The sequence below is a fragment of the Cryptomeria japonica genome, chromosome 8, assembly GCF_030272615.1.
Source record: "Cryptomeria japonica chromosome 8, Sugi_1.0, whole genome shotgun sequence".
Lineage (NCBI taxonomy): Eukaryota > Viridiplantae > Streptophyta > Pinopsida > Cupressales > Cupressaceae > Cryptomeria > Cryptomeria japonica.
In genome coordinates, this window is record NC_081412.1 from 18,947,177 (window position 1) to 18,966,586 (window position 19,410).

At 32.7% G+C, this 19,410-nt stretch overlaps 1 protein-coding gene and 1 long non-coding RNA gene across 4 annotated transcripts; one reads left to right on the forward strand and one right to left on the reverse strand.

Moving 5' to 3' along the window:
- Nucleotides 1-6,218: 6,218 nt before the first annotated feature.
- LOC131857448 (uncharacterized) lies at nucleotides 6,219-9,478 on the reverse strand. 3 transcript variants are annotated; one of them, XR_009358744.1, is made up of 7 exons: nucleotides 9,101-9,478; nucleotides 8,369-8,568; nucleotides 8,162-8,266; nucleotides 7,966-8,075; nucleotides 7,522-7,850; nucleotides 7,253-7,354; nucleotides 6,220-6,645 (listed from the first exon to the last, which is right to left on the reverse strand). It is a non-coding gene; the product is annotated as an uncharacterized LOC131857448 (long non-coding RNA). The 3 variants fall into 3 exon arrangements; XR_009358746.1 differs by having other exon boundaries at nucleotides 6,219-6,645; nucleotides 7,253-7,850; nucleotides 9,224-9,478; XR_009358745.1 differs by having other exon boundaries at nucleotides 6,219-6,658; nucleotides 7,253-7,850.
- A 7,827-nt stretch (nucleotides 9,479-17,305) lies between these two features.
- LOC131857481 (uncharacterized) lies at nucleotides 17,306-19,177 on the forward strand. Its single transcript, XM_059210125.1, has one exon. It carries the CDS (start codon nucleotides 17,306-17,308, stop codon nucleotides 19,175-19,177), a length of 1,872 nt encoding a protein of 623 aa, XP_059066108.1.
- The last annotated feature ends 233 nt before the right edge of the window (nucleotides 19,178-19,410 follow it).

Consider the following 19,410-nt stretch of genomic DNA (forward strand, 5'->3'; position numbering starts at 1 on the left):
CTCAAAAGAGAAAACTTAAATAATCCCATCTTCCGAGACTTTAACCCCGAGAGGCCTATTTTTTAGAGTGAGTTGGAAATATTAGGCCTAGTTGTACTCACTTGGGTCATTCTCATAGGGTGATTACCTTTTCCCACTATGACAAGTCCACTAAAGGTATTGAAATCTCAAACTAGAAGCGCTTCAAGTGTCGGGGTTTTTGATTGTCCATACGGACAAGAGCATACTCTCCTACCTTTTAGACAATTTCTAAAGCATAGAAAACAAGATTCTTCATTTACCAATAGCAAATTAAGTGTTCCTAGAAAACTTTAAGAAGACATAAAGTTTGGTTGATTTTCCTTAGGAAACCTGCAAAACCAATATATTAGTAATCATGTTTTGAGCGATTGAATTTTTTTGGAAAGCGTAATCTTGGACAAACGTTCTGCAAAAACCAGTTAGGCTACTAGAAAACTCACCAAAAAAATAGGGTTAGCATTAGTAATAGCCAATTTTAAGCAAAAAAAAACCCTAAAATGAACTTTGTTTATGAAAAGACAAAAATAGAAACTCGTACGAGTTTTATCACCTAGCAGTACGAATATTCTCACATACCCATACGAGTGCACAAAAAAACTCATATGGTACTGCAAAGGTACTCGTACAAGATTCTGAAGATAGTACGACCAAAGATCTGTGAGATTGAAGATTTGAAGATGCAAGAGGCCAAGAAATGAGATTTTCGGCCCCATGTTGGGCGCCAAAATGTCGTGAGTGTGAAGTAGGGTACCTGCAACTGCAACACAAGCACTCAATAGATCATTACAAGCATGGTTAGCAAAGTGAAATCAAATGAAAGATAAACCATGGCAAAGCGACCTATCACCTCCTAAGAGATGCGAGTGTGGATTTGCTCTTAGATCTAGATGAGCAACCCCATTGACTTGACTTCACCAAGACGAAGGATTTAAAATGATATGATGTGCAAGCTAGATGAATGTATGATTATGCTAGATTGATCCAAGAAGCTAATTATGCTAATGATATGCATGATTATGCTAAATGATGATGCCATTGAGCTAGATGAGAGATTGATTATGCTATATGATTAAGCAACTATGTTATAAGATGATCAAATTAAGATAGATATAAGATGCAATAAATGATAACAATGCTAAACTAGAATGCTAGAAATGATATGCCTATAATAACAATGCTTGAGATGGTATCCTTTGTGCTCCAAAATGGGGGATATTTATAGGATTTCCAAGGCCAGGGGTGAGGTGGCATGAATCAACGGTCAAGATTGAAGCTGGAGATATCAAGGGTCAAATTGGAGGGGGTTGGAGAAGAGGTTGGAGGGAGGGACATTTGTCATCTCTGTGGTGACAAGTGTCAAGGAATCTTGCTCACAAGAGGGCAAGTGTCTAAGGGAGGAGACATGTGGCAAAAGTGTCATGTATCTCAAGGGGAGAATATCCAGCCCATAGGAGGTTAGGATGTGCAAGATAGGATAGAGTTAGTTAAACCCAGGATTAGGTGGTTAGAAGTTAGGAGGCATGTGGGGAATTTGAATTTAAAAATTCAAATAATAGGAAAAGGCTAATTAACTTTCAACAAACTCATAAATTGATTTGTTTTAATTAATTAGGGGATGACAAGAAATGAATTTAATTGGGGAGGATTAATCAATTTAAATAAATTAATCAAAGGGGACTATTGAAATGAACCTAATGAATAAATCCTTATATTTATTGATAAGTAGATGAATGAGGAATTAATCAAATTGCTAGTAAATTCAATTAAATTGGAAAGAGGGATTAATTAAATACTTGCTTATTTAATTATTTATCTTCAGACCATTTTTAGGTGTATACAGTATCTAAAATGGGGGATGAGTACTCTTACACCATACATCATGATAATATTCAACAACATCATTCAAAAAGGTTAGAATCAAAAGACTAGACAATCAACCTAGTGATACTTTTTTCTTAGAGTTGTGATATTAAAAATTCTTCCAATTAGAGGACCATAATCATAAACCCTTTGTTTGTAAGATTAATTGGTAGTATCATAGAAATAGAATCAACAAACCATGGATAGAACAAAAAGAAAAGCATGCAAAGTGATAAGTAGATTTTAGGTCTAAGCACTCTATGATTAATCATGGATTACTTTAAGACATCTTTAAAAATATTTAGGAGTAAAAGGAATAAATTTTTTTTTTTAACAACTATAATTGATTTCGAAAAAAGACTTCCAACATGGTCACTAGGGATAAGAAATAATATAAAATGGAAGAACTTTGGATTCCTATGCATTGCAGAGCACTTGTCCATACACTTTATGAAGAGGTTAAAGTCAAAATCAAAATTTTAATAGGAATTTAAAAAAGATATAGGAGCAACATTGGGGTCGAACAAGTGTGCCCACCATCCCTTACTCTTTTTGGTTAATATATTGATGAAATTGAAGAATGATTAAATTTGTAAGGTGAAGATGGTGTCTATTTTGCAGAGTTTGTGATAAGGCTTCTTATTTATGTTGAGGACCTTATTTTGATTGCTAAATCGGCTCATGGTTGCAAGCATGCTTATATACCCTTGAAAGTTTTTGTAGAGTGGTGGAGATGCAAGTCAATATCAATAACACTAAAGTCATGATTTTCTCTAATAGAAGTAAGTAGAACCAACACAAGTTCTACTATGAAGGTAATATTCTTGAAGAAGTAACAAAGTACAAATATCTCAAGATCAACTTGAACAACATCATTAGTTGGGAGGGCTATAGAAAGAAGAGAACTTTGGGAGGATGTAAAGAGCTATATGCTCTTCAAAATAGATGTAGAGAGGTAGAACAATGGGATTGAAAAACTACTTAGATTCTATTTGGTCTTTTAGTGCTTTCGTGAGTGCTATGTAGGTGTGTATTGTGGGATAAAAACACCTTACATTCAAAGTGGAAGCAAATTGACAAAATCCAAAAGTGCTTCATCACAAGCAAGTTAAAAATAAAAAAATTATTTCCTTATGATATTATGTTGAGTGAAATAGGGGTAGTGTCTCTTGAAGCAATTGCTATGGTGTGCCTCATAACATGTTTGAAAAGAATTGAACAAATGGAAGTAGGTACATGACCTAAGGTTGTTTTAAATGAAATCTTGAACAAAAGAAAGAAGACTTGGATGAATTAAAATAGAAAATGGATGAGTAAATGTCATATCTACTTGAATGAATGTCTTACCAAAAGTAAAGATATAAAAAAAAAATTTATGAATAAGTTCCACAAATGTACATAGAACAAAGTAGTTGAGAGAAAGAACAATTATTATATTGAGGAGTTCAGCTACATATGTGGTCATCAACAAAAAACATACATAGGATCTATGGACAGCCAAAACTTTAATTGCTAGATTAAAAATTAATTTTAATCAACTTTGATATGAAGCGTAATGGTGGAAAAGGTCAAATAAAGCATTAGAAGAAAAGGTATGTATTTTTTTCACTCTAGAATGATGGAATCAGAAAAATATTTTATTATAGAGTTTGATATCTTTAGGGACATAGAAGACAAATGTGTAAATATCTTGACAATTGATTCTTGATATCTTTAAAAAATTAATCGTATATTTTCGAAGCGCACTTAGGAGAGAGAAGGAGAGAGTAAGGGGTGATGAGATAGAATATCACTTTGCTAGGACTTCCACTTTCCGTCCCCTGTCAACTTTTCCCAGCTTTTTGACCACCTAAGGAAACCGCGTGAATGAGCAGCGTTCAAACATCTTCTCAGTGCAAGACATGAGGACGACAAATCTGCTTTTAAGATTTTCACTGCATACTTCGTCAGCATTGTCTGAAAAGATTTCCAGTCGCAAGCTTTTTGACTCAGTACACTTATTGAAAGGTAGAGGAATTTAAAGTAAGAGAGGAATCGATAGGCTCATCCGAAGGGAGCCTTCACATAACCACTTTTGGTCTGTGCGCAGTAAATTAAATTCATTGGTAATCATTACATAGGTTAAATATAAATATAAATTGTTTAATTTTGTAGATGCTATAAATCATTATTTTTTGAAATAATATTATTTTTTCATGTTTTTTCACTATCAATCACATATCATATAAACGGTTTAAGTCACACACATTAAGTTTTGATTTCTAAGTTTAAAAAAGCTAAACATTCTAAAAGCTAAACTTGGTATTTTTATGGCGAAGGCGTCTCCTACTATGGAATGCACCGAGCTGATTTTGTCTATCAACAATCTACGTTTCCCGAGAGGCGTGCAAGACGATTGAGATGAGAATAACCGTCGGATGACAAGTACTAATAGTTGTCAGTGCTGGGCACAACGAGTTTTTCCTTTCTCACGCGTGAAGGACGGAAATTGAACGAAACGTTATTAAAGAAAATCCTCTACCGTATCTCCATTCACATTGGCAGTTGCTTTTATTATACTAAATCAATGCCTCCTAAATGCCTGGCTGCCATTATGCCGTTCCGTATAATACGGCTTTTCTCATTATGCGGAAAGCATTTTAAATTACATTAGAATTTACTTATATTAATGTTTATTTTTAATTTAAAAATAACTATATTACTAGTTAATAATTAAGTTTTATTTTGTTAATTAATTTGAGTGGTTTTATGAAACTATAGAAAGGAATAATAGTAACTAATTGAAAATATATCTTATTTTATTAATTTGAGTGGTCATATAAAACTATAGAATGGAATAATAGTAAATAATTAACAATATATATAATTTTGTCATTTAATTTGAGAGAAAAATATAGATTATTTTGTTAATTAATTTGAGTGACTTTATGAAATTAGAAAAGAGAATAATAGTAAATAATTAAAAAAATAATAGTAACTAATTGAAAATATATCTTATTTTATTAATTAATTTGAGTGGTCACATAAAACTATAGAAGGGAATAATAGTAAATAATTAATAAAAATATATATTATTTTGTCATTAAATTTGAGAAAAAAATATATATTATTTTGTTAATGTTTATATAATTTGAAACAAAAGTAAAAATGAAATTGTTTTACTTCTACCTTAAGCATGTGAGGATATAAATAGAAACGTAAAAATTAGATTTATACAAAACATCAAATCTTGGAAAAGATAAACCTAAATACTTTAAAATAGAAAAGAAAAGAAAAATAAAAATACAAATATATTACCATGTTCTATTAATTTTTATTATTAGATTTGTTACTTAATATTAAAGTTTCTTTGATACTAAGAAAATATATTAAAAATAAAAATAAGAATAAAGTTTCTTTGATACTAAGAAAATATATTAATAAAAATAAGAATTATTATTAGATTTGTTACTTAATATTAAAGTTTCTTTGATACTAAGAAAATATATTAAAAATAAAAATACAAATATATTACCATGTTCTATTAATTTTTATTATTAAATTTGTTACTTAATATTAAAGTTTCTTTGATACTAAGAAATAAAGTTTCTTTGATACTAAGAAAATATATTAAAAATAAGAAAGATATGTATATGGTTTTCAGGTTTTAGGTTTTTAGGTTCCACCCAAAAAGTGGCATAACTATATTCACCTCCAATTTAGAGTAAGAATCAATTAATTTCTCCTTTTTTTCACTATTGCTTAAAATATATATTTCTTATAATTTATGAAAAGCAAAACTATATCCTATAGAGTTTCTTCTAAAATTTATTTTTAGATGCTATAATTGTCACAACCTTCTTTTACCTCCCTTATTATTTATCATTAGTGTTTAATACATATTAGGTATGGATGAAAGAAGGTGAAAAAATAATAATTTCAAAATTGACTTATTTTTATCCATTGAAATTATGTATAAGGTTCATTAGTGTTGCTTCCTTATTGTATCCTTGGTTATAGAATCATCTTATGATGTACACTATAATATGAATATAAACATATGAGATTTGATTTTATATGATGTTTTCAAATTCATTGTTTTCTATATAATGCTTCTAGTTTCTTTTTGTAGACATATAATGTTGGACCATGATTTGATTATCTTTATTTTTGTGTACATGAAGTTTTCAGCATGCAAGAACAAGCTAAAATAACATTAACCTATCCTACCCAAAATAAATGCAATGCCCAAATTAAGCATGAGAGTTGATAAAATATTGATGAAAACAAGCAAAGTTCTTACCAAACAAAAAAAAACTTACTTAAAGTAATTATTGGAACTAATTGTTAACTCCTTGATTCGAAAGGAAGGTAAAAAATATTAACTCCTTGATTTCTCGAGAATTCCACTTAGCAAGTCTTTTCGTGCATTTAAAAGATGCGGAAAGGAAGATATTTTTTGCATGAATGCGATGCAGACCTGGCTATAAGATAGTAGATATTGTGGCAACTGAGGAGAACAACCAATGCAAACAAGTCTTATCGTTCGATGTTCTTACCACATTCAACCATTCTTTCTACCGACGGTGCACCAGGTAGTTGCAGCATATTTATTGTATGCAATAAAATATATGTTATGAAATATCTGTTGCAATAAAATATTCTTTGTGATAAAACATCTATCATTATTTATAGCTCTCAAACGCACCCCTTTAATTCACTTCCACCAAGCACCGTCCAACAAGCACCAGTTCTCTGATACAGAAGATTGCATCTACCAGCTAGCTGCAGGAGAGAGCTGACAGTCAAACATTGCAGACACTATTAAACAGGTTTTTACCTTGCTTTAAAAAAATTGAATGTACACATATCTGTGGATTGTTTTGCTATGAGTTTAACATTTTGTTGTTTTCCAATGTGTGCTTATAAAGTTTATGCAATTTCTTCTCTTTCCTTTCAAACAATTATTGCAAACTGTGTCCATGCTTGGTTAAGTTTTGTGTTTATAAAACTTCATATTATGGTTAAGAAAAAACTTTTTTTTTGTAATGAGGCATTTGATGCTACCTTTGAAATCCTTTAAGAAACTTAAAAGACACAATTAAATCATAATGTATAGGCTATGAGAATAAATTATATTGTGCATTTTTTTGTATCATATTATTTGAATACTTATATTTCTAAGTTAATATGCTGGAATAGATAATAAAAACCCTAATTATCCATACACTAAACTTCAAAAACTCTCAAAAAATGACTTCTTGTTATTACCATAGCTAGGTATTCCACAGGTCAATTCCTCCACAAAAAAAAACATCACCTCTTAAAGCACGTTTTTGCAAGAAACCTACTTTTATAGTATTGAAACTCATTATTATTAACCCATACTCACCAACAAAATGTTATACTGTGAATCTTGCATGTTTTGACTGTCAGTTGAATTCTACTCTCTCTCTCTTTAGCTTGAAATCATATCTGTTTACTAGAAACCAACCTGCCATATACAGAACATATCACCTCAATTCTTGTTGAAAGAAGTGTTCAAATGAAAGCAATGAATTTTGAATAGATCACATTAATAAAAGGCTCAAAATTCAAAATAATTCTCATCCAGTCCATTGCCGCCACTGAAAAGAGAAGAAATTTTGCAAAACAAAATACCTTAGGTGAATATTGTGCAAGGACAATTGGAATTGTGCACTCAGGAAGCAATTTAAGTTCCCATAATTGGGTCTTTTGAAAAAATAGCTGAGGTTACAAATTCAATAAACCAACTCAGTTCTCAAAATTCCTTGGTTTCAAATTATACTGTGAAGCCACTACATATCTGTGATGTGGTTCTTCAAGTTATTCTGGTTGAAAATCCTGTGGCTCAATTAGGATGTTGATTGATGATTTAGAGATGAAAGTAACCAACTGCAACTTGCCATATACTTAAATGAGCTTCACAGAAACTTGCCATATACCAGTATAAACGGTAATCACATTACCTGTTACATAAAATTACACCCAGCTTTGTAAATAGAAAGAAGATCTTATTACATACATGCACAGTTTTGCAAGTATCAACAAATTAAATTATTTATATTTTCAGAAAAAGAATACCTTCTCTTGTTCCACTGGACGGATCTTGCAACAGCTATCCTTCTTGCTGCTTCTTTCATAGCTGGAAACTGATTATTTCCATTCCTTGACCTCATGTCCGCAAGCTTTGCCTACAACCAAGAAAACATGCATTTATAATAACATTCAATTAAATCATCACAGGCATACATACAATTAACAGTGTATTAAGTTCTACCTGTCTAAGAGCTGAAGATCTTGCAGCCACTAATTGTTGGACGTGGGCTTTGGACACACCATCCCTTGCACCATATTTGTTTGGAAAAGGTCGCTGGCTCTTATTCTGTACAGGTTCATATGTTCTCAGTACTGAAATCAACTAAAACAACAGATGGAAATTTGAAGAAAAATGAAAACCCTGGCCATCAAACAAGTACTGTTTTACCTACTGAGGTTCGCTGCTTCCTTATCTTTGGCTTAGTTTTCTTTGACAAACAACAACAGTTGTAGAAATCTTGTAACAACAACACCTTTCAACCTACCAAGTGTCATGTCCATTTTCTTTTCAGTAAGTGCAATTGCATTAGCAGTGAGTGGTGGTAAACTTCCCATGGTATTAATAGTATTGGATTGCTGGCAAACAGTCTACACAGCCAAAAAATTAATTAGTTATCTGCCAGAAGGAAAAAATAGAAATCAAAATGATACTAACAGGTCCAACACCTAATAAAATTGTTACAAATGAATAGTTAACATTGTGCTCAAAATAATTACACCAAGGATACAGTGAAAAAGCAACATCCAGAATCTGATTAGAATATGTGTAAACACTAACAGAAACCGTACAATTCGAAAACACTCCCAAAGGCATGTAAACACTAACAGAAACCTTACAATTCCAAAACACTCCCAAAGGCGTGTTATTATAATTTGTAGAGTGAACCAAGGGATGATAGGCTAAAGCTTCTCAAATTAGCCTGAGAAAAAATAGTTACCCTATAGAACCCATAAATAAATAAAAAACAGACCCAAATATATTTGTGTGGATTGAGGACATTGAATGCCAAGACAACTTCAAAAAAATGCTATAGAAAACAAAATGAGAAGGGCGGTCATTTCTGGCATGATTATTGGGCAAGCATTGGAAATGAAAACTCAATCAAATTTTGAGAAATACCTCAACCAGAATCCTCTTCATCCTCATTCTGGAATAGAATTCTCTATGACACTTTGAAGGACATCTCAATTATGAAGCAAAACAGTACATATGTATTTCGTCTTTCTTGATCATGCCACTCACATTTGGGATTTTTTTCATTTTCTTGTGAAAACGAAGAATTCTTGTTGTGAGGATCTGTAAGATTCGTAGAACCACTGAGCTATTGCTTGGGCTTCATCTTTCTTGAACATCGGCTTTTCGCATAATCCTCCATAATGAAAACATCTATGCATTACAAATTCTTTGTCTGCATGATTTCATGCCACGCAAATAGCTCTATACCTCGATTTGAGAAAAATCTTCATCTTGGACAGAGGAGTGTCTTGGAAGGATGTGTGTTTTCTTATATTCGGAATTGATAAATATTTACTACTATCCTGCAACCGTATGACCAAGCCAATCACAATGTGCCAATTTTTTTTTAATTTATATTTATGTTGAAAAATAGGCAACTTGACTTAAGAAACTAGCAAACCGAAATATATCTTGAAAAAAAAGATGAATTTGGATTGGCTGCAAGCATAAAGTTTAATCAGTGTTTAAATTTTGAAGCCTTCGCTATAGTTCCCCGCAGGAGGAACTAATAACATCTATTCCTTGTAGGAAGATTCAATGCATTTAAGAAAATTCATTTATCACCCAAAAAACCACCTTGAGGCAATCAAGTAGGATTTCACTTCCAAACTTTTAAGAGGACTAATAAAGTGTTTGGTTGTATAAAAATTTTAGTCTATGAATTCTTTGATTTAAAATAAATTTATTTCATTTGATATTTTATTTATTAAATTGTGTTTGCAAATATATATGTAATGGAGATGAATTAGTTTTAAAATAATTTTTAAACAATTTGTTGCAAATTTTTATTTAAGATTTTATGAATTAGATTTCTAATTTTATGAATTGATTATTTAGTTGTTCTCTTTTCATATTTTAAGTCAATATAAGATTTTTCCATTCTCTCACTTGTCTTTTTGGTTCTCATACCCACTCAATCCTCTCCTCTTATAATCTTCATTGGTTTGTTAACAATCATTCATTTCTCTTTTCTTGTCCTGTTTTCTAACTTTGATGATGAATCATGGAGTTTGATTTGAAATATCCTATAAAAGAAATTGCACAATAAAAACTAGAAGCAATGCACAATAACATTATGGATTGTGAAAATTATGTTTTTGAAATATTGATTTATGTACTCCACAAATGTATGCAAAAAAAATAAAAAATCTATAATTAACATCAAGCTCCCTCACAGCTTTAGGTTACATTTGATATTGAGAAAATGCAACTTTCGCTTACCTGTATACACACACGCCCTATAATTGAAACTTGAAACCATGCAAATATGCCATGTTTGCCACCTCTGCTATACTACATTTCACGTTCACACATTTCGCCTTGTTTTAGATTTCACCATCTTTTCCTAAAAACGTCTGTTGCTTGGTCACTTTTTGCCCTTTTTTTTGGCTTCACTGCAAATTGTATTGCTTTCTTCTCTTTCGACATGCTTTTTTTTTACTTGCCCATAAAAAAAGGGGTATTTAATTTGTTCTCAATTCAAATGTTTAGTTCCAATCATGTTTGGATCCATGTAAGTGGATGTATAATTGATTTGAAGCTATCACTTCTCTATTAAGTTTTTTGTTAAATGTCCTACAATTTTATCTCATCCTTTACCTCTATCTATCTCTCCATCTATTTGTCTCATTCCTCTATTTCTTTAAATCTTCATGTCTACCTCTATATCAATATCTATTTGCCTCTTTATCTCTATATCTATCTCTCCATATTTCTTCTTCCATATTTCCCTCTCCATCTCGCTAATCTCTCCATCTCTCTCTACCCCCATCTATCTCCCTCTTTATATGTGACTTGATGTATTCATCTTATCTTTCTCTATTCCTCTCTCATTATCTCCCTCTCTTTCTCTCTCTCCAGAATTATGTATTTATCTCTTGCATATCTATCTATCTCTCTCTCTTCTCTCTCTTTATCTCTCCCTCTACTTCTCTCTATACCCCCCCTCTCTTTTGCTCTTTTGTCGTCTATCTCTCCCCCTTTCTCTCTCCCTTTCTCTTTATCATAACATGATCCTGTTAATAATGAAGTCTTTTCATCTTCCTAATTTAGATGTTTATATTTCATTCATGTTTACATCCTTGTTAGTTGATTTCGAGCTATCAATTCTACATTTAGACTTTTTTTGCATTAACAACATTATTTTATAACTGACATATTTATTTTAGTTTTATCTTTTAATATACAATTACAGTGTATTTATTACTCATAAATAGCAAGATTAATGTTTTATTTATAAAACTAAATTTAGTTTCTTCATTATTTAATACTATTTTTATTTTTATTTTTAAAATTTGGATTTCACAGTATTAATTAATGAAATGTAATAAACAATAACAACCAAGTAGGAGCTATAAATCCAACATAATCATATTTAGTTTTTATATGTTGTTGTTTCTCTATCTTTGAATTTTCATATTTATTTCAAACTAATTATGAAATTAATTTCAATTATTTTCCTTTGATTCAAACCACTTATGCTTCTTTTTATTCATTCCTCCCAGGAAATGTCTAACCATACAAATAACCATGAAATCATTCAAGTCTATAGTGGAGATACAACAAATAGTATACAAAGCCCGTTAATGCCAGTGGATGAAACAACTATGGAAGCAGAATCATGTGTTTCTATGACTCAAGCAGAATTTGTTGGAACCGATGTCCAACAACTTGCTTCAACTATGTCAAATACCTGTCATCATATTGCACATAAATTCAAAATTGCATGCCAAGCAACACCCCTTGTTCAAGAATTGGATATTGAAAAACTTCAAGAGGCAGTATCAACATTCCAAGCCACTTGCATACAATTAGAAGGACTATGTGATTTCTTGAAAGAGTTATTTGAGGATAGACACTATTCAATTGATGACGCCTCCAAAATCATTGCAACATATGAAATGTATTTGAGAAATATGTGATTGGTTATTTTGACTTCTTAGTATGTAAATACAGTGCAAGGTATCTATATAGATCTATGTACATAAATAGTCAAAAAAAATAGTGTAACTCCTATTTTCCCTACCATGGAACCAACTTATATCTATCAATGTAAATTCTTGACACTATATATAATGCATCAAAGTAAATTCTGGACACAATATGTAAATGAGTAATATTTTTATAAGACTTGTTTATTTAATGAACTTTCTTCTTAAATATTGTTATTGAATTATTTTAGGCAAAATGGACAATATTAACATCATTACAATTGAAAGAACTCCATCGTTATAGTCCTAGATACAAAACAATAGATCCCATACTACATATATCACTCAAGTCATTTTGTAGAATGCTTTGAAACTCAACAGATTAAAATTCTACTTTATTACATTTGTACTCATTTTCATTTTGACTTATTAAGTGGAAAATTAAATTCTAAACTTTTACAATTACTTTTAAAAAAAAATAAAAAATCTTGAACAATAATAGATACAATATATTAATAATTAACTATATATTTATAACAAATTATATGTTTCAAGATATTGAATTTTTCATTTTTAGTTATTAAAATATTTCAAATATATATGAGTGATTATAATATATTTATGTTTGTGTTGCCGATAATATCCTTACTCATGTTATTTTTGGGACCACAAAGATTTGCTACAACACGAGAATGCACAGTCTTTATCCTTACAATTTCTTTAACCATATTTCGATGTACTTATTACAACCCATTTACATTGACTATAAACATCTTGGGAATGACATTTGTTTTATCACTATCTAATTCTCATATTTCACTTAATTCACAGGCCAAATTTCTTTGACAAAATTCAAGCTACATGATGGCACAATTAACTACAAATGCCATTGCAAACATTCTTGCTGGCATGTCTCTTGTTGACCCTTCTTTGCAAGTAATATCTATACACTCAATTCAACAACCTCAAACTGCAAATATCAAATATCGACTAAAGCTCTCAGATGGCGTGCACGCACATCCTGCATTGCTTCCTACTGATTTGATCGCCCTGGTTTTGGAAGAAGCTTTAGTCAAAGGTTCTATTCTCACTCTAACAGAATATTCTTGCAAGATGTTCGACAAGTACACGTATGTCCATGTCTCCCCAATAATCTTTTTTTTGCTCTTATTTTTCCATATACAACTTCTTGCTAAATTATATATCTAATTTTATTGCAAGGCTATCTTAATTGATGGCTTGGAAATAGTTTCAAACAATGCAACAATCATAGGAGCTCCAACACCTCTCCTCCAAGGTACTTCGTACCTTCCACCCATCAACTCTACAGACCCATTGGAGTCTTCTTCTACAGAATGGTCAATACCAAACATTACCCCTTTCCAAATACTTTCCATTAAAACATTGACCCCGTATCACAAACAATGGTCCATTGAGGGTCGAGCACTTTCTAAAAGCCCAATTCATGAATATAACAATTGTGGACGTGAAGGTAAAGTTTTTGGGTTTGATTTTGTAGACAAGTTAGGCTGTCAGATACACATGACTTGTTTTAATGAACTTGTTGATATTTTCTACCATGTTATTAAGTCTGATAGTCTTTATATAATATCCAATGGTTTAATAAAAGTGGCAAACACAAAATATAGTAGCTCCACAAACCCTTTTGAAATAATCCTCCATAGCTCATCAACAATAACTCCTTCCACATGTTTAGAGTCCACCATACCCAAACATAGCTTCCATATTAAGAGCATAGAGTCACTTGAGTCATTTCCTATTAACTCCCTTGTAGATGTCATTGGAATAGTTTTGACCATCTCCGCCACATCAACTATATGTAAACGAGATGGCACAGAGACAATAAAATGTATAGCTACCATCATAGACATGTCTAATTGTACCATAGATGTTACACTTTGGGGCCATCATTGTCAACTCCAAGGGAACAAAATCCTTGATATGTCCATAGAAGTGAATCCTCTTGTTGTTTTGTTCAAGTCTGCACGTATTATATCTTGGAATGGAAAATCACTTGACACCATCTTCTCCACTACAATTATAATCAATCCAAATATGTTGGAAACCTCAACATTGCAAGAATGGTATGCCAAAAAAGAGATTTACCAACCTTACATTTCCTTGTCACAATACCAACCCCCACCACCCAAATTTGAAAATCCAAAAGATATTTCGTCTATTACCAATGAATTTTGTAATGAGCCAAAAAAAATCTGTGTAAAGGCCACTATCAAAAAAATCCACTTGGACAACTTTTACTACCTTTCTTGTCCCCAAGTGGTGGACAAAAAAAAATGTAAGAAAAAAGTTGTTGAGAGCTCACCAAACACATATCAATGCCCAAAGTGTTCTACTTTTATCTCAGAATGTGATTTTAGCTACATGCTTAAAATGGACTTGCAAGATGCAATAGGGGAACTTCTAAAAGTAATTGCTTTCGACGGACCATCAAAAGAGTTGTTGGGTGTTGGAGCAGAAGATTTTCAACTTCTACTAGCAGAACCTAATGCGGCAAACCCCATTTTGGACAATGTTGTTGACTGTCAATTTCTCTTTGCTATCAACATCAAAATGGTTCCATTTGCCGGCCAAGAAACACAGAACGTTACTATTATGGCCATTAAGCCTTGTTAAAAGTTACTCTAAACACTTTCTCTCAAGGTTGCTATCCAGTTTGCTTATCTTTTTCAATATTATGTATTCCATTTCTCCATCAATGTAAATATATTTTCCCTCAAACATATATAGCAAGATAGCTTCTATTATTTTCCTATATTTATAGATGTAAATAAACATCTTTTTATACACCCAATGTGTGTACTACTTAGACATGTTATTCCAAATTTTTATTTTACATTTATATAAATTAACATTGCAAATATTTTTTTTTCAAATGAAACACATCATTGTATCTCAAAATTGTCTCTATGAATGGTTTGACATATCCTTTTTAATTATATTTTTTAAAAGATTACCCTTGTTAATTATAATTATTCTTTAACATTTATTGAAATTGACATTGCAAAATTATTTTAAAAAAAAGAGATTAGTATGTGCAAAATATGAACATATGCTATGTTAATATGATAAATATGTTTGTTTTTTTCTCCTCTCAATTTATGTCTTAAGTATCTTTATGAATGGTTTTACATTTTATTTCAAATTATGTTTGCATTTCTTTTTCTATGTTTATATTACTCACCTACTCTTGCAAATAGATATATGTCATCATTTTGTATTACAATCATATTGTTATATATTTATATTTGAAAAAAAAAATTATCCACAGATAGACCACATTCCTTTGGTACTCAACAGACCATGCCCTGGTCATACAAATTGATACAATGCAAGAGAAGCGAGCTCATCGAAATGAAATGCAACGTGCAAGGTACCGTGGAAGGAAAATTATTATTAACAAAAGTAGGTGAGAGACCCAACACACAAATCTTGAGCAAGCCTCTACATCCATATTTTCTTCTTCCCAATATCCAACAGAACTACAAACACATGTGCCTCAACTTGAACATACAAGTCAACCTATCCCAATAGGTCATATGCATACACCCCCAAATTTTTCACAAAATTATTGCAATGCTAGAAACAAATTTCGCTTGATGTTGGACAAACTTTCAAAGTTTTCAACATGTCTAGTTTGCATGGAAAAATATCCAGGAATTAAAACTAGACAACAAAATGGAATTAATACTTGTTATAGATGTGCATCAGAAAAAAATGGCCATCGCTTCTCAAAATGGAACAACATGGACCCCAGTGAACAACCATACTGTTTGCAAATACTAACTCAAGTTGAGGAGATGTTGATAGCAAGGGTTAGTCCTGTCCTTCAAGTTACTTATGCAAGAGGGGGGCAACTCAAATATTTGGACACACTATTTCTTTTCCTCAAGATATTTCAGCAATTGTATCCCATTTGCCTAGACGTGTAGATGGATTGGACATAATAATAGTTAACAGGGAAACCGGTATGCAACAACAATACAACTTCTATGTAAGTAGAGGACGTGTTTATGATGCATTGCAATATAAGATATCATATGACCAATACTACAATGATGTACAAGTAGATATCGCAGCATTAATATCCTTACCCCTTAACCCCACAGACATATCTAGCCTTCTACATGCAACAACTTCAAATCCAATTCCCATTGATATGAGCTTCATGCAAGAAAAAAGTATAGGAGATGATCCATTTGAAGAGAATTTGGAGACAACTACTTCATTTGTGGCTAACCTTCCACCATCATGCAGAGAGGTTGAAGAAGTACGCTCCTTATTACAACTAGGCAAAGGAAGACCACCTCCTATAATCCAATGGTCACCCATCTCCCCATTTCCCATTAATGAATACAACACTGAAGGTCATTCCCCACTTTGTTCCCAAAGGGTATAGCTGCATTCAAACAACCACGTCCCAAAGATGTTAAGCTACATGAGTATGCTCTCCATCTCCTGTGATACCATGATAACAGGTTCGGACAACACCCACGATTTAGGTACTTTATATTGAATATAATTATGCGGCATCGAAGTCAAGCCACATCATCTATTTTTGTTCAAAATAAAATCCATGATGAACTCCCTGCAACAATTGGTGCCCTTCGTCAAAGATTAAAGGACTTGCCTGATGACAAGCTTGCTGATCAACTTATGCGTTTTAGCTCATCAATTCGTGGTACGAAACCATTCTGGAACCAACGCAAAAGGGAACTTATTGATATGGTAATTCAAATTGGTTGCCCAACACTATTTTTCACACTCAATGCAGCAGATACAAAATGGCCAGACTTACATACAATCATGCCATCCACCACACCAACAAATCCGTATGCGGCTTCAAAGTGGCGATTACAAAATATAGTTCAAAACCCCCACCTTACTGCACTCTACATGCATCATAGATTCACAACATTTCATGTCGAGGTCTTGGAAAAACTTCTTGGCGCAACTGACTACTGGTACAGGTATGACTCTGCCAAGTTTTACATTTAAAATTTAAGTCTTATTAGTTTGTAGTCTAAACACCTTATTTTTTAGGTATTAGTGGCAACATAGAGGCTCAGCACATATCCATGGTTTCATTTGGCTACAAGAAGCACCAAACATTGATAAAATGCAGTGGAATCACATTCCATCAATACAAAATGCACTACAGTACATTGATAGATATGTCTCTGCATGGAATCCACGAGCACTGGACCTTAGAAACCAAACATTCCATCGATCAATTATTGATGATCCTTTCTTGATGGACACAAAAATGATTCAATCAAGTGATGCTTCAAATGACTATTGTGAGTTGGTCAATTCTATTCAACGACATACAAAGTGTATTGCCCAAAGTTGCCTCCGAAGAAAGGGCACAACTCTTCTATGTCGTTACAAAGCCCCTTGGATCATTCAAGAAAAATCTACTCTTTCAAATGTTGAAAATGGCCAACCGAAACACACCCCTGCTCGCAATGATGACCGCCTCAATCTTCACAACCCATTCATACTTTCTATATGGAGGGCCAATGTAGATTGTCAACCGGTTCTCTCAATAGATGCTGTGATCAAATATATTGCAAAATATGCAGCTAAAGCTGAAAACAAATCTGAGACATATCATCAAATGTTGTCTCGCATTTCAACAAACTTTGAGCCTGATAAACCAACTCCTAATGCTTTTCAAAAAATGCTTGTAGAGAACCTTGTTGACCGTGATATAGGAGCTCAAGAGACTTGTCACCTTTTACTAAAGCTACCACTATCCCTCTCTAGCAGAACATTTGTTTCTTTAAATGTGAACCAAAAAAACTTCCAACGTGTTTCAATCTCCCCCACAAGAACAACCACTTATCCAAATTATATGGCAACCTACATGGAAAGGCCTATACATCTAGAGAGAATGTGTCTTATTGATGTAACTAAAAAATGGTCATTCAATGCATCTCAAAAACGCAATCAATGGAAAGAGAGAACCAATCCTGTAATAGTTCGAGTCTCCCCTAGATTCACATCCATACCTTCAAAGGAGGACAAATATTTTCAAGCATTTTGTTGGAGTGAACTATTACTATACCATCCATTCCGCAACATTGAGATGGATTTTGGCTCTTCAGATGATGAAATTAAAGCACAATGGGAGAGGTTCTCCAACAACTACCATCCATGGCATGTACATCGAACAACCTCAACAACAACGGAAGAAAGTGATACTAGCACTCCTGCAAGCGAGCCTGAACAGATACAACAAGACTTCCTTACTGAATGGAAAGCCCTTTCAGCTTTATACCCAGGAATTCCTATTCAACTGGATGAACTTGATATGCTTGGCCAACCTGAAATTGACTTGAGCCATGACTGGGGAAAACACCACATACCCACACAACAAAAAGTTGTAGCTACTACTTTCATACACTCCAATCAGACAACATTTCAATCCCACCATGTTTACAATCAACAAGCCACATATGCCTTGTCTATACAACAACAAAGGGCATATGATTTGGTTATTACACATCTACAACACAATACTTTAAAGCCACCACTAAAGATTATTGTTCAGGGAACTGCAGGCACGGGAAAGTCTCACCTGATAACGAGCATAAAGTCTACAATGATGAGATTGGCACCACCAGGACAATCACCACTACTACTCCTTGCACCAACAGGAGTTGCAGCATTCAACATACAAGCTTCAACAATCCATTCTGCCCTTCGAATTCCAATCAAAGAAATGGTCCCCCTCCAAGGACAAACACTTGCCAGCTTCCAAGAAAGCATGTACTTCATTCATTATATTCTAATAGATGAAATGAGCTTCATTGGTCGTAGGTTAATACAATGTATTGATATGAGGTTGCATGAGGCATTCCCTACACATAACCAAATCCCATTTGGAGGACGCTCAATCATACTATTTGGTGACTTGGGCCAGCTACCACCTGTCAAGGACATTCCAATGTATGCTTCAAATTCTTATGGAGGGACACTATGGTGAACCTTCACAACAATTATAACATTGGATAAAGTATTCTAACAAATTGGAGAGCAACCTGCACAAATTGCTTTTCATGAGCTCCTCTCAAATTTGCGAAATGCAACACCTACAATTGAAGATTGGCAACTTCTAATGTCTCAATCAAGTTCATCACTCACCTCTGCAGAACAATCATTTTTTTTACCATCCAAACATCTTTTTGCAACAAATGAAATGGTGTCATTGCATAATAA